Source organism: Castor canadensis, chromosome 1 (assembly GCF_047511655.1).
Source record: "Castor canadensis chromosome 1, mCasCan1.hap1v2, whole genome shotgun sequence".
In the NCBI taxonomy this organism is placed as follows: Eukaryota; Metazoa; Chordata; class Mammalia; order Rodentia; family Castoridae; genus Castor; species Castor canadensis.
The window spans coordinates 61,503,635-61,518,023 of NC_133386.1; the positions used below are offsets into that span (position 1 = coordinate 61,503,635).

The 14,389-nt window shown below is 33.2% G+C and overlaps 1 protein-coding gene across 8 annotated transcripts in view; it reads left to right on the top strand.

Moving 5' to 3' along the window:
- The window catches only part of Ascc3 (activating signal cointegrator 1 complex subunit 3), a 357,473-nt gene that overhangs the window by 226,655 nt on the left and 116,429 nt on the right, over positions 1-14,389 (top strand). For 7 of the 8 annotated variants that reach the window (XM_074077814.1, XM_074077822.1, XM_074077820.1 and 4 more), the window contains 5 exons: positions 261-346; positions 1,976-2,142; positions 2,969-3,114; positions 3,209-3,329; positions 5,719-5,861. In XM_074077814.1, coding sequence (XP_073933915.1) covers positions 261-346; positions 1,976-2,142; positions 2,969-3,114; positions 3,209-3,329; positions 5,719-5,861 — 663 coding nt within the window. The remainder of the gene's footprint in view (positions 1-260; positions 347-1,975; positions 2,143-2,968; positions 3,115-3,208; positions 3,330-5,718; positions 5,862-14,389) is intronic. The other variant, XM_074077831.1, reaches the window with a different exon arrangement.

Sequence of the window (14,389 nt, forward strand, 5' to 3'; positions counted from 1 at the left end):
TCTAGTGTTTTAAAAATATTTTAAATTTAATCTGTTAGTATGCTTCATGATAGAATATTTATGATGTTATTATATTACTGTCTTATTTGAATAAATATAATGTAATGGTATTTTCCCATTAATTTGAAATTGTAAGCATTTGGTATTACAAAAAATTCTAAACCACATTGTCCTAATATGACAAATTTTACATATTCTTATATTTGAAAACGATGTCAGCATTTTCCTGAGAAGCTCTTTGTCCATCTTCCCCTTTCCAGGCAGTGTACATCGCACCACTAAAAGCCCTTGTACGTGAAAGAATGGATGATTGGAAAGTTAGAATAGAAGAGAAACTTGGCAAAAAGTAAGTTCTTATTTTCATTAAAAAGATAATTTGTTTTCTGTCATATTTGAAATGCAGATTTAAAGAAAAGCAAAGACATGAGAGCAGAAGGAGTAGTAGTAAGAGATGGACCAGTGGGAAGGGGAAGGGATACATGAGAGGTTGACAGAAGGTGAATATGATTGGAGAACATAAAATGCATGTATGTAAAAAAAAAAGAGAGAAAGAAAATGCTGTATTGAAATCCATTATTTTGTACAATTATGAAAAAAATGTTTTGAATTGTTTAAATGAACCAACTTATAAGAGTATTTTCAATGATTTTCATAATTTTTAAAAGTTTGTAACTACTATTAAAATATCAATATACCCATTAAGATTGAAAATGAAATTCCTCTAATTACTTAATATGAATACTTTTACCTGACAAGGTAGCTTTTCAAAGTATTTTTATTCCAAAATAAAAATAAGTTGTATCTTTTTGTCTTTCATATTATTCAGAGTAACTTCCAGAAATCACTTAAAAGGCACTGTGCATGTAAATTATTTCTGAAAATAATACTGTCTTTACCAGATTAATATTTTAATATACCACAAGGCTGTTCATTACAATATTGCTTTTCTAGCAAAAGATTGCAGATAGCCTAAATAGTCAATAAAGCATCACCAATTAAAGTATGGTACATTCATATAGTGCAAAATTCTGTATCACTGTAGAAGAGTGAGCTCTTTACTGATGAACAAGCTCTGGATATAATGCAGAAAAAACTTGTAGGTAAATTGCCCCTATCCTATCTTTTTAAAACCAATAACAATATAAACATATGGATACTTCAGAAAGACAATTGAGTGGCTGTAGAATAGGGATATTATGGGGATGTCTCATTATATATTGTTTGAACCATATGAATAGATTACATATTTGGTATAATATGTAAAAATCTTAAAAATCAATTAAAATAAGTAAATGCTTTGGAAACATTATATTTGGAGGAACCAGTCCTGTCTTTTTTTTTTCTGTTTTCTGATCTTAATGCAAATGTAGACACTGGTTAGTAGTTACTTAAAATTTGGAGTAAGGTCCTGATTTTCCTACATATTATTAAACTCTTCTAGAGATTTCTTTGCCCACTTTCTCACTATCAACTGAGACTTTCCCAGAAAGAGGTGGCACATAGTAGTTGCCCTGGTTTATCTTGTTTATGTCCCTGTATGTTTGTGTTTGCTTATATTATCTATGGAAAATTTCAATCTAAGAAAAGAAATGAAACTTAGGCATAATCTTACTCTTTATGAATGTCTCCTTTTGTCCTAGTAAGTTAACATTTTCCCTTATTAAAAAGATGTTTATTCAAAAAAGAAGTTTTTTTAAATACATGGAGAAGGACATAATGATGTATTCACCTTTATAAAATCCCCTAGGGCAGAGAGTATGTAAATGTAATCAAGGCAAATTTAGATCACAGTGATTAGAATTTATCTTTCATTTTACAGCAAGAAATCATCTCAGAATTCTTATGAAACATTTAATTTCAGAAGATTTTTAAAGGAAAAAGTAGTGTAAGCATTATAAAACTTAGTTCAAGAGACAGATATTTTTGCCTTTCTAAGATGATGAGTTACCTGAGAATGATTTTTATTTCCCTCTAGAGTTATTGAACTAACAGGGGATGTGACTCCTGATATGAAATCCATCGCCCAGGCTGACCTTATTGTTACTACACCAGAGAAGTGGGATGGTGTCAGTAGAAGCTGGCAAAACAGGAACTATGTTCAGCAAGTCACTATTCTCATCATAGATGAGATCCACTTGCTCGGTGGGAACCTCAACTTTCTTTTATTAATGCTGTTTTTAATTGACAAATAATTGTGTGTATTGGTGGGGGTGATGTTTTGATATGTATACAATATGTAATAATTATGCTAATTAACATCTGTCACCTCACAATTTTTCATAGTAAGACATTAGAAATTTACTCAGCAATTTTGAAATATGCAATTAACTATAGTCATCCTGCTTTATGTACCGTAGATCTCGGAGATTATTCCTTCTAACTGAAAATTATACTTTTGGTCAACATCTTCCTCTTCCCTGACCACTCCGTTCCACATGTCCCTATTCCTTTCTCACTCCATTTCACCCCAGCCTCTAGCAGCCTCCATTCTACAATTTACCTCTGTGAATTCTGACTTTTTTTTTAATTCCACATGTGAGATCATGCAGCATTTGTCTATCCATTTTTTACTTATTTCACTTAGCATAATTTCCTCCAGGTTCATCTATGTTGTTGCAAATGACAGGGTTTCATTCTTTTTAATTGCTTAATAGTATTTAATTCTATAGATACCACACTTTCTTTATCCATCCATCTGCTAACGAACACTTAGCTTGATCCCATTTCTTGGCTATTGTGGATGATGCTGGCTGGGTGGGTTTGGGAGTGCACATATCTCTTCTGCATGTCAATTTCAGTTTTTTTGGATATATGCCCAGAATTGGGATTGCTGGATCATATGGTAGTTTTGCTTTAGTGTTTTTGTTTGCTTTTTTCTTTTTTGAGGATCTATGATCTCTGACTTTATGAGTGCAGCAGCCACCATAAATTTGTTAAAGGATTTAAATTTATTATCCTTATTTCTTAGGTGAGGAAAGAGGTCCTGTTCTAGAAGTCATTGTATCTCGAACAAACTTCATCTCATCACATACAGAAAAGCCTGTTAGAATAGTTGGACTATCTACTGCATTAGCTAATGCTAGAGACCTTGCTGACTGGCTCAATATTAAGCAGGTATGTAGATGATTTTTAAATTTAAGTTTATAATGTTCTGAGGCCTCCTTAAATAGAAAAATTGATAATTGTTTCTCTTTCATATTTGCTGTAGATGGGCTTGTTCAATTTCCGGCCATCAGTGCGCCCTGTTCCTCTGGAAGTGCACATTCAGGGCTTCCCAGGTCAACATTATTGTCCTCGCATGGCTAGTATGAACAAACCTGCATTTCAGGGTGAGCTTCATATTCTTGGAATGAAATAGTAACCATCCTCTATGGTAGCTAGCCAATGTGTTCTAAGTGGTTTAGATTTCTTTGAAAGGACAACAGTGGTCTAACTTCTACAAATAATTTAAAACTTTCTATAGCAACTGTTAAGGAATATGTTAAATTATGTATTGAAAGTTAGAGATGTTTCATAATGATAAGTCATAAAATTATTTTATCATAAAATGATTTTAAAAATCTGAGTTTGTTTTGGGTTTTGTTTTTTTTTTTTTTTTTTTTTTTTTTGTGTGTGTGTGTGTGGTGCTGGAAAGGCCTTGCACATGCTAGGCAGATGTTCAACCACTGATCTACATCCCCAGGCTCTCAAATAATTTTTAATATTGATCATTTAAAAGTGTTTTTATCATAATTAGTAGCTTAAATAAATGATAAATAAAAGCTAAAGTAAAAAGCAATCATGTACTCTTAATTTTTAGCAGAATCCATTGAACTTAGACATTTCCATACTTTTTGTGATACTTCAATTTTTGTGTTTTGATTTTCATTTTTCCTGTTCTAACAAATTAGGCAAATAGGAAAGATTTAAGAATAACACTCCTGTTTTATTGAAACCTGTTTTATCTATACTGCATAAGGAATATTTATTGTACCAATTAAAACTAACCTCCAAAATAAACCCTCTAATGTAAACTGCTGTTGATTGTGAGGTGACTTTTTAGCTGCTATAATTAGCCTTATGACAGAAGCAAAGTATTGATGGTGAACTAGAGACCAGTCTTGGCAGTTCAGATTATTTACACCTCTACAGAAGCATTGTACAAAATCACTAATGAACAATAAATCTGTTGGGAGCTGTTCAACCACACCTGTTCTCGCAGCAGCAAAAATCCATTAAATGTTGAGGTCTAAAAAGAGACAGATCCATTCATAATTGTATGTACAAATGATACCAATATTGCAATAAGATGTGTATTTTGAACATTGTTTCTAATATGATTTATAACAGATTTATCCTTTACATTCTGTAATATTCTGATAAATGTTAAAAGAGTGAAAATAAGAAATATGACTTTATTTTTCATAATGTGTTTTGTGGAAATTGTTCCTATCTGCTTAAAGAATGACTGTATGCATACCATTGATGGAAATGAAGCATTTTGTATTATATAAATCAAGAGTGAATAACTGAAATACTTGTACTTCTTAAGCTATGGTATCAGCACAGCTGCTATCTTTACCTGTAGTGATTACTATACCTATAGTGATTACTATATTTTTTGAGTTTAGACATATGCTTTTATCCTAGCTTTATTTTTCACTGTAAGGTGATAAATATAGCCAAGGTCATGTCAACATTTCCATTATAAACCTTATTTTTCAGCCCATAAAAATAAATTCTGCAGCTCACTTTCAAAAAAAATTACAAGCAAGTTGAACTTTTTCATATAAAAATTTGTAATATCTCTTACTGCTTTGGGAAAGCTATATAGACATAAATATAAATTCTACTTGTGACATATTAGCATTTTAACCAAAAGAAATTTCATTTCCAGTTAAGACAAATGATTTCTGTGACTAATTAATTTTTTAAAGATTTGATTTACACTATTTCCTTTAGTCTTATTACTCAGATCTAAAAGTACTCATCTCATCTCTGTGTTAACCACCCCTAAGTCATTTCTCAAATACAAAAAGAAAGGGAAAACATTCTCCTGATTCATCTCTTATCTGTGCATTGGTACACTCTCCTAAGTTTTCCATCTACTGTTAACAGGGCAAAAAGAATAGAAATTTTTTGTGGTCTTTCAGGGATACTTTTCATCACCTGCAGAACTTAACTAACTCTTCAGGTCCTCTGTAATTCACTGCTTAGGCAAGCAGACATACCTCAGAAACACAATTTAGGAATACACAATTCAATTTAAGATGTAGGAGCCACTTACAGCTCTTAATGAAGAGTCTCAAGCATATAAGTTTCTCCTTCTTTGACAACTCATCATAGAACTTGGAGCTGACATAAATGAATCTTCCCTGTCCTCTGTAATGTACTCCATAGGTAGGACCAGCAACCTCTCCTTTCCAATGGTCTGTCCAATATGCTATCAGATAGTTTAGTATCTAGAATAATACTAAATTTCATGACCACATCAAGAATTCACCTAAATCTTTTACACTATTTTTTATGTATCTGTTTGCTATCTTTTTTGTTTTGCTCTGTTTTGAGACAGTGTCTCATTATATAACCCAGGTTGGCCTTGAACTTAAAATCATCCTGCCTGAGCCTCTCAAGTGCTGGGATTACAGGCCATTATGTCCTACTTCCATTTGATATTTTAATGAAATTCATATTCTGATGTTAAGTGGCTTAACATTCCATTTCCCACAACTTTCACAGCAATTAGAAGTCATTCTCCAGCCAAACCCGTTTTGATTTTTGTCTCCTCAAGACGTCAAACTCGACTTACTGCTTTAGAATTGATAGCCTTTCTGGCTACTGAAGAAGATCCAAAGCAGTGGTTGAATATGGATGAAAGAGAGGTAACCAAACATGTTTTATTTTCTATTTCTTGTGATGTCACCTTACTTTTTATTGTGTCATAATGGAAATTAAACATTTAACTTTATATTTAGTCTTATTCTATAGTAAAAGTATAAACTACATAGATATATTAAAAAAACAATAGAGGAAATAGTAAACACGTAATGTTGCCACTATAATAATACAGCACTATTAATATTTAGGTGTATTTCCTTCCAGTATTTTCCCACTCAACATTGACTTTACATATTCATAGTTGTGATTTTTTTCCTTTTAAATCATCATGAATATTTTATATTCAGCCACGTTTTCATAATTTTTGAATGCTCTGTTCCCTTGAGGCACTTACAATCAATTTTATTAAATTAACTTTTAAAAAAAGATTTAACACAATCATTGTTAAAGTTTAGAAAACATTAATTGGTATACCAATAATTACAAACAACCATAAAAATTTTAAATAATTATAATATAATATCTATACTATTTTATTCCATTATGTAGTTATCTTGTGTGGGTTTTTTCTATAATTAAATAATTATATATCTTTATTACTTGCTTTTCTTCAGAATTATTTCCTCTAAGTTGAGTTGTAAAAATAAAATTAGTGGGTCATATAATGTGAACATTTTTACAGCTTTTCAATACACATTGCTAATTACTTTAAAAGTACTGTCCTAATTGATGTTATCACCATCAATGTATGAATTATAAATAGTATAAGAGAGTAACTGTTTTCCTCATTTATTATAATTTCTTGATATAGATAAAATACCATCTTGTTTTAATGTATGCCTTATTTTTTATGACCATTTTTCCATATATTTGTTTCCTAGTTGTTTACTTTTTGTTATCTCTTCACTTCCTTTGGTATTTTTCTGTTTTAGTACATTTATCTTAGATATTTGTTTAAAATATTTTAAGTGTACATGCAAAACTTTATGATACTGATTTCTTATGAAATCATTCACTGTGATCATTAATTTTGCTAGTTCATTGCTTGTCTTATATTATTATATCTTTTTACAAGTAGAAATGTTGTATTTCATATGATACAATCTAATGGTATGGCCCTTTAGAATTAACTAAGTTAATTACAGTTAGTCTAACTGAAGACTAACTACAGTTAGTCCATACTGTAGAGAGACATTCCTTTCTTATACTTTTCTCATTTTTAAAAATATTGTCCTAGCCAGAATTATGATGAAAAAAAATGAACTGAGTTACTCAATATAGCATTGTCATCTCTCCTACTTCACTCCTCATGTCCTCCTTTTGTGATCTCATGGAAGTTGAAGAACTGGGTTGATCAGCAACTGTCAAAAAAAAAAAAAAAGAAAGACAAAGAAAAATGTTCCAAACACACTACTAGCCAGCCTTGACAGTTTGCATTTTTCTCTTTCCAATTTGCATTATTCAAATGACTCCTTAAAGTAGAGTGAAAAATATTATTTTATCTGTTAGATGTCATCATTACTTTCTTATATGTATATACCAAAAGCTATTCAAGATAATAATTTAAGGTCAAAATAATTTTTTCAAGACTTCCTATCTCATGCTATTTAATTTGTATGCCTAAATAACCACCCTGTTCTATCTAAAACAGTATCAAAACTTGGGAGGGAATGCTAAAAAGAATAGATATATGTAATATTGATGACTCAGTTTGTGTGCACTATCTACCTAGGCTTTATTTTATTTCTCTTATGTTTTATATTTAAGAATGTTCCAAATGGACATTTCTCTTTGAAGTCAGCATACGCAATACATACCTACTGAGCACATTTTGGGGTGATTGTTCAAAGTATATAGACACTGTGCTTTTAGCACATATGTGACTCACATTAACTTCAAATGTGAACCTCATGTGTTCTTCTCTGCTATAGCAAACTTCTACTACTTTTGTATTTTGATGATACAAGACCTAAAGAACTCTAAGTAGTCCAGCTATTGCATGCAATTACTTCTCTGCATTTTTTATCAGCACTAAAATTTTTCATGAAGCTACAGTTCACCTAGTGTATCTCAAGAATCAGGCAAGCCGAGATTTGTTTTATTACTGCTTCTAGAAACAATCACCTTTAAAATAAAAATTTCAGAGTTTGCAATGGATTACTTTGTGAATTCAATGTGATTTTTATCTATACCAACTGTGAAGCAAATAATCAACTTCAAATAGGTGTTTTAGCTTTTTAATCTTTGTGTAGGTTATTTGCCGTAATGTTCTGGGATGGAATCTATTAACTTCTCCTGTTGGCATTCCTTATACAGTATTAGTTTGATGTTTTGTTGCAGAACATGAATAACTTGAATTAGTACTCAGTATTGACAACTTGAGCATTCCAGGGAGACTGGGTAGCACTAGTAGTAGTTTTCATGGTAACTGTGGAGCAGTATATATCTGGCACAAGACAGCATCCAAATCGTTCTGCAATTGAATGCCCTTAAATCAAGGGCTGTTTGTAGATATTTGGGGAGAAAGGAAAGTGAGAGAAAAGGAAGTGAATCAGAGAATATGACTAAGATGAATTTATATGCTCTAGTTCTTTTTAAAGGCAAAAAGACTTATTTATCTCTTTTCTTAGTCCAATATTGTCCCCAAATAAAGTGTTAGGAAGCAAAAAGACACCTTCCAGTATATCATTGCAATAAAATCATACTGCATCAAGAAACCCCAAAGTAATACTCTGCTATATTTGCCATTAGGAAGCCTTCTTGAGGCAGTTTCAAGAAGTCATTGGTATATGTTACCATGTCACTTGAATTCTCGCTTTGATACCCATCACTTCTAACATTAACCTCAAACTATTCTGGGTCTTTGAATCACTCTCTTAAGCTATAAGTCAAAACAGGGAGATCTGAGTGCCTGAGTTTTAGTCTTTGGCATGCATCAGAAAAGAGAATATCTTCCTTTCTTAGGATTCTGTTATAGGAGTGATATTCAGATACTGGCTATTCATGAACAGCAAATATTCACTACAGTCCTTTCACTGCCCAACTTTATTCATACACTGATTTCTCCCAATACCTAAACTTGAAAAAACAAAGTTTCTTCCTAAAGTGAAACTGCCTCATAGAGTCAAAATCTTCATCATTGATCCCATTCAGCATGTAGTCCTATGTCTCTTACTCTCTTATTTATATCTAGTTCATGGTGATATCTACTCCTAGGAATCAAACCCAGGACCTTACAATGCTAGGCAAGTGCTCTACTGCTGAACTACATCCCCAGCTGACCTACTTCTTTTGTAGTCCCATTTTAGTTTTATCTAGCTAATGTACTATTACAGTATTATATACAGTATCAACAGCTAACACATATATTCAACAGCAGAGAATGGGAAGTTAAAATATGTTACTATATATGTAAGATAGCAAGTAAGCAAGGGTGGAGGCTAGAGTATTGGTTTCTGCAACTGTTCAAAGCCACACAGCTATTTATTACTTATTTTCTCTCCTATCTATCACCTCTACACTTTTCTTCAAAAGCCACTAAGCTAACCAAGATTCTTCAATCAGTGGAAGAACCAAAGTGCATGTTCCTGAAAGACTAAAAACTGAATTTTATATATGCTTAATATATAGAGTTATCATAACTGCTGATTAATTTTTCAAATAGGTACAGTAGAGTGAAAGTTTCTCTGAATCCATCTAAATTTTTCTCCCTCCCCTTATTGTATAACTGTCCAGTTTTCATCAGAAGCATTTTGTTTGCTTAGCCAATAGCATAAGACTCAAATGCCCATGTAGTTGGTTTCACTAAATTGTTTCTATGTAAATTGTTAATTTCTTGGATATTAACCCTCTAAATTAGCAAAACTAGAATTACAGGAAAGGAAAGCAAAAATATTACAAGTTTGTTAACTATGATTTCAGAAGGTGTCCATGCATTTTGGACAGTTGGTTCTTAGAACTTTATGTTCTAGCAGTAGAAGAAAGAAAATCACTGATGATTACTAGTGAGAAAGTCCTCAGTCAGCAACATTACTGTACAGGAGATCATCTTGGTATATAAGACTTTAGTAATTCTACCATTAATTACTGGCAGAATAATGATAGGTAGAAAAAGAGACCCAAAATGCAATATAAGTGTCTATTCTTACAGAGATAAATAAATGTCCCCTATGTGATAGAAAGGTCCAGTTTAATCTCCTCACCACCAAATAACCTTCTGGTCCTTTGGGTAAGGTATTTTATAATGGACCTAGGTTTAAATTCAACAGTAGCAATGGTTGGGTCTACCTAAGAGGAAAGGGAAGTGTTTGGGCCATGCATAGTTGACATCTCATTCCCTTAGTACAGGCTTCCATTGCATAAAACACTGTGACCTGGGGGGGACTGCCTGAGATCCTCCCAGGTGACTAATTTACTTGACCATTAACAGCATTTTCTGCAATGTTCTTCAGCCATATAAAACATCTGCTTTTCTTGTTACCTGCCCTCCATTGGTACTCTTGCCAAGCTCCTTACCATCTAGCCAATCCAGGCAAAGTAGGAGTCATCAAGTTGCATTATCTCTATTTTGCAGTAAAGTAACAGTGAATATCAAGTTTATGATCCACAGCCTCAGTTGCAAGAGCCCAGGTATCACAAAGGCATGCAGTCTTCTTTCCCTTTTTCCCCCTCCCAAAATATCCACAAAAATAACAGTCTTCTCAAATAACATCAGAGATGAAAATGGAAGCATTATAAGTAATACTACAGAAATAGAAAGATCGTAAGAGGAAAGAATTCTGCCAAACACTTTCTACAAGACCAGAATTATACTGACACCAAACCAGATAAGGACACAACAACAACAAAACAAGAAAATGACAGGCCAATATCCTTTATGTGCATAAATGCAAGAATTGTAAACAAAATATTAGCAAATAAGATCCAGCAGTGCATTAAAGAGACTGTTCATCATGATCAAGTGGAATTCATCCTAGGTATGAAAGGATGGTTCAATATATGCAAGTCAACAAACACAATACACCATACCAGCAAAATGAAGGGCAAAAATCATAAGGTCATCTCCATTAATACAGAAAAGACATTGATAAACTTCAACATCCCAGCCATGTATAGTGGCTCACCATCTACCCTGTAGGCAGAAATCAGAAGAAGTACGATTCAAAGCCAGCCCAGACAAAAAAGTTAGCAATGCCCCATTTCAACTGATAAACCAGGCATGGTGGTACACACCTGTGGTCCCAGCTGCATAGAGGCTTTAGATCAGTGGATCACAGGCCAGGCCAGCCTGGGCAAAAATTTGAAGCCTTATCTAAAACAAAAATAGCCTAAAAGGCAAAAGGGGCTGGAAGCATGCCTCAAGTAGTCTGAGATCAAACCACAGTCCTCCCTGTCTTCCCCCCCAAAATTTTTTTCAACATATCTGCATGATAAAAACACTAAAAAAATTAGGCATACAAGGCACTTAACATAATAAAGCCATTTATAGTAATACAACAGCCAACATTATATTGAGTGGAAAACAGCTGAAAGGTTTCTCTCTAAGATCTGAAAGAAGACAAGGATGCCCACTCTCACCACTTTTATTAAACCTAGTGTTGAAAGTCCTGACTAGAGCAGTTAGGCAAAAGAAGGAAGTACAAAATGAAGGGGTGTACGAAGTGAAAAAGAAGCAGCCAAATTCACACTGTTGCAGATGACATGATCTTATGTATGGAAGACCCCCAAAAACTCCACCAAAAAAAAAAAAAAATGAACTCAGTAAAGTTGCCAGACACAAAATCAGCATATAAAAATCAGTGCTACATGCCAATTGTGAATGATCTGAAATAGAAATCAAGAAAGAAATCCAATAATTATAAAAATATAAAATACCTATGAATAAAACTAACCAAAGAGATGAAAGACCTCTATAAATATTAAGTGAAAATACAAAACATTGATGAAAGAAATTGAAGAGGACACAAAATATGGAAGGACATTCCATGTTCCTGAATTGGACAAAACAGTGCTATTAAAATGACCATATTATCCAAAACAACTTACAGATCCACTTCAGTCCTTATCGAAATACCAATAGCATTATTCACAGAAGAATTTAGAGAAAACATTCTAAAATTTGTATGGAACCACAAAAAAAACAAATACCCTAACTATTTTGAGAAAAAAGTATAAAGCAAGAGGCATTATGCTACCTGACTTCAAAACCTACTCAAATCTGTAGTAATCAAAACAGCATAGCAATGGCATAAAACAAACACATACACTAATAGAACAGAATAGAGAGCCTACTAGTAAACCCTCACACAGACAGCTAATTGATTTTTGACAAAGGTATTAAGAATGCGCATTGGCAAACCTAAGGGTGTATACATGTAATGCCAGAATTTAGAGGCTAGGACAAGAGTATTGCAAATTTAAGGTAAGCTAACAAGATCCTGTCTCAAAATACCAAAAAAAAAAAATGGAGAGAAGATAGGCTTTCCAATGAAGGGTGCTGGAATAATTGGATTTCCACATGCAGAAAAATTAAACTACAGGACTCTTTTATCAGTTAACAGAGAGCAGTTTGAAATAGATTAAAGACTTAAGCATAAGACCTGAAAGTATGAAACTACTAAACTACTAGAAGGAAACATAGCAGAAATATTCCAGGATTTATGGGCAAGATCCCAAAAACACAGGAAGCAAAAACAAACAAATAAGATCACATAAAACTCAAAAGCATTTGCACAGCAAGGGAAACATTCAGTGGAGTACAGAGATAACCTATAGAATGGGAGAAAATATTTGCAATGTATGCAGCTGATAAGGGGTTGATAACCAGACTATAAAGAATTCCAGAAGTTCAATAGCAAAACAACAAATAACCCAATTGTAAAATGAGCAGTAGATCTAAATAAACATTTCTAGAAAGAAGACATGCCAATGGAACCAGGTATATAAAAAATAGTCAACATTACTAATTATTAGGGAAATGAAAATATAAAACCACAATGAGACATCTTTTTGCCCCAGTAGGGATGGCTAATATCAAAAAAGAGTAGAGATAACATGTCTAGCAAGGATGTGGAGAAAGAGGAATGCTTGCACTCTGTTGGTGAGAATGTAAATTACTAGTGCCATTATGGGAAGGGGTATGGAAGTTCCTCAGAAACAAAAATAGCTACCAGATGATCCAGCAATCCCACTACTGGATGTATAGCCACAGGAAATGAAATCAGCATGTCAAAGAGACATCTGCACGCCAGTAAATACTGTACCACTATTTGCAATAGCAAATAAAAGGAAACAAACCTAAGTGTCTATCAGCTAATGAATGGATGAAGAAAATCTGGTAACATATACACAGTGGGATACTCTTCAGACATAAAAAATGAAATCCTGTCATTTGTAACAACATGGATAGAATGCGAGATCATTGTGTTAAGTGAAACAAGTCAGACATAGACAAGTTTCACCTACATGAGGAATCCGAAAAAGCTGATCTTACAGAAGTTAAGAGTGGAATGGTGGTTATGAGAGACAGAGGCATGTGCAATAGGGAAAGGTGGGTCAATGTTAGGAGCAAGAAGCTGTGGGGTGCAATTACTGGGTAGTTTTATGACTATAGATTGCAGTTACAGACTGTATCTTTCAAAGTACTAGAAGAAAGGATTTTGAAAGTTTTTACCACAAAAAAATGACAAATGTTTGAAGACATAAATGTGTTTAACCTGATTTTAACACAACACACAATACAGTACATGGTACCCCATTAACATGTACAACTTTTTGGTATCAGTTGAAAATTAAAAGTAAATAAAATAAAATGAGTGGTTTTGTGTACACTATAAATAAATACCATAGAAATTTTAAAAAATAAATACATGTATATACTTCATATATGTGCAATTATTCAAGGAAAATAATAGAAAGTTATAAAAATTGTTATGAATAAAACCAGGAAATGAAATGGAATAAGATAATGGGAAGTTACTTTAAATAGAATGGTCAGAGAAGACTTCTCTAAAGAGATGGCACTAAAGCTGAGAAGCAAAGAATGAGATTGAACCCAAAAGGAGTAAACAGCTTTCAAGCCGGGGGAGCATCATTAAAGGAGCTAAGAGATCTCTGGGCTTTCTCAGATAAGCTAGGAAGATTTATGACACAACTGATACAGGCAAAAGTCATATTGTGCAAGGCTATTCACCTTTCGCTAAGGAGTGTGAATTTTATTCCAAGTGCTATGGGAAGACATTTATTGCTTTCTTTGTGTGTGTCTAGTAAAGTTCTTGGCTGTATGGAATTAATATTCCAGTGAGAATGGCAGATAAGCAAATGTGTCAAATTGTGATGATCCTTATGAAAAACATGATGAAGGAAAGAGGAGTTCTGAGGGCGGTAGTGGAAGGTAACATGCTAATGAAGGTAGAGGATCCTGTGGATCCTATCTGAGTAGAAAACTGAAGGAAGCAGAAGCAAACCCAACAGATAGCTAAAGGAGGAATACTCCAGGGCACTGAAAGGCTTTGTGCTAGGCAAATTACATATCCTCACTTTGACTACTTAGTGGAAAGTGGATGAGAGTTAA